Genomic DNA, 1,726 nt, shown 5'->3' with positions numbered 1-1,726 from the left:
AGGCTGCATTATGACCACGTTGGAGATTTAGCTTCTTATTTGCGTCCTTTTTTTTTAGTGTACATAAGTGCACGGTGTTGTCAGATGTCATGGTTATATGCTATTCGGTCATATGCCTATCTCTTTGTAACTGTGGGTTGGTACTTCTTGAAATAATTGAGGTCCGATGCATCCTCGCCAGACGATCTTAAAAATGACAAATCGAAGACACATGGTAACAAAGCCATTTCTTTATTTTCATCAACTCATCAAGATCATGTTGCCAATTGGCATGTACAAGTAGCACCCAATGACACACAAACATGTGGTTGCACGACTAATCAATGAGCTGGCACTTCTCATCTCTCTTCACACATGGCCTCTACCTCTCCGGGCCATCACCATGAACGTCGCCAACTCATCCTCCCCGAGGCCATATTGGGGCGGTGGGGCTTTACCTCCATCGTCACCACCTTGTTCTGCTCCAACCCTAGCATCATCAACATCTTTCCAAAAACTTCTGCACTTGCAGTATCGTCTAAGGAAGGTGCCAACGCAGCGGCCGCCATATTGGTAGCCCATCCTCATGCAAGCAAGGTTGCATGCCGCCTTATTGCAGGATCCCTTCACCTCGGCTCCTGCTCAATGAAATCAAATGAACCAACAAATCAATCAGTAGAAAGATATGCAGTTATGTGTTCCTCAGGTTAATACTCCAGTAATAATGCAAGTATGCATGACAGGGAGATCATGCTTTGGATTCTGGATGTACTCTCGGTCACTCACCGAAGGTCAGGAGAAGTAGGACCAAGGCCGTTGCTGCGCTCTTGTTCTTCATGGCTGGACTCGAACTGAACAGATCTGAACTTTGTTTGAGGAGGGGGGGAAGGGAAAGGACAGAAGCTACAATTTATGATGTTGCTTGGTACATTAATTGCCACCCCATCACACGCCTTCTGAAGATGGATGTGCATGTCCTGGGTCTTGGATTCTCGTAAAGTTAGATCAAGTATGATATCTAAGATGATATAGAGTACCATATTAGATTTGTGCAAACTTAGAAGATAGAGAGCGTGGGGAGGAGCGGCCTGCAAGTCTACCTATAGCACTACCTGGGAGACGGCCGCATCACATACTCTAATAATAAATTCGGTGAGAGAATGAGATCGGCAACTATTAAATTAGCTCAAATAAATCAGATATTAAAGGTGTAAGGCTATACCCATAGCTATGGGTGCGCTATTAGATTGGCTTAAGATATCATATCAACAAGATATTTTTTAGATAATGGATACAAAATTCAACTTCAATTCAACCACTTCGTAGAGAAGGAATCAGTCCAAAAAATTATTACAGTAGTATGCTTGTATGCTCACATGACTATTGTTTATATGTTCATCACATACGATCAAAAATCAATCCGTAAATGGGAGGCGAAGAAATGAAGCGACGAAGTCTCGACCGTTCGGCATGTTTGGATCATTATATCCTTTTGCTCATCATGGTGTTGTAACTACGTTCATTGTCGGAGCCAATAAGTTTCCTCCATAAGACCTCCATAATAGTTTTCGGTTGACATTTATTAAAAAACACATCATTTCTCGTTAGATAAATTGCGCAAAATAAATCCACCACCCCTATCAATAAGTCTAAGTTTGGTTTTTGCCCCCTGTTTTATCCAATTTCCGAATAGATCCTTGGTATTAAATGGAAAAACAATACCAAACGCAATGTGTACAGCCATCCT

The 1,726-nt window shown here is 42.1% G+C and overlaps 1 protein-coding gene across 1 annotated transcript; it reads right to left on the bottom strand.

Annotated features, from left to right (window-relative positions):
- Positions 1 to 226: 226 nt before the first annotated feature.
- On the bottom strand, positions 227 to 954 carry LOC101776330. The gene is made up of 2 exons (XM_004963068.2): positions 766 to 954; positions 227 to 617 (listed from the first exon to the last, which is right to left on the bottom strand). Exons 1-2 carry the CDS (start codon positions 815 to 817, stop codon positions 349 to 351), a joined length of 321 nt encoding a protein of 106 aa, XP_004963125.1. The 5' UTR covers positions 818 to 954; the 3' UTR covers positions 227 to 348.
- Between the last annotated feature and the right edge of the window lie 772 nt (positions 955 to 1,726).

This window comes from Setaria italica, chromosome III (genome assembly GCF_000263155.2).
Source record: "Setaria italica strain Yugu1 chromosome III, Setaria_italica_v2.0, whole genome shotgun sequence".
NCBI classification, from domain to species: Eukaryota; Viridiplantae; Streptophyta; class Magnoliopsida; order Poales; family Poaceae; genus Setaria; species Setaria italica.
Note: the sequence above shows the minus strand (reverse complement) of the source record. Positions and strands in the feature narration are given on the sequence as shown.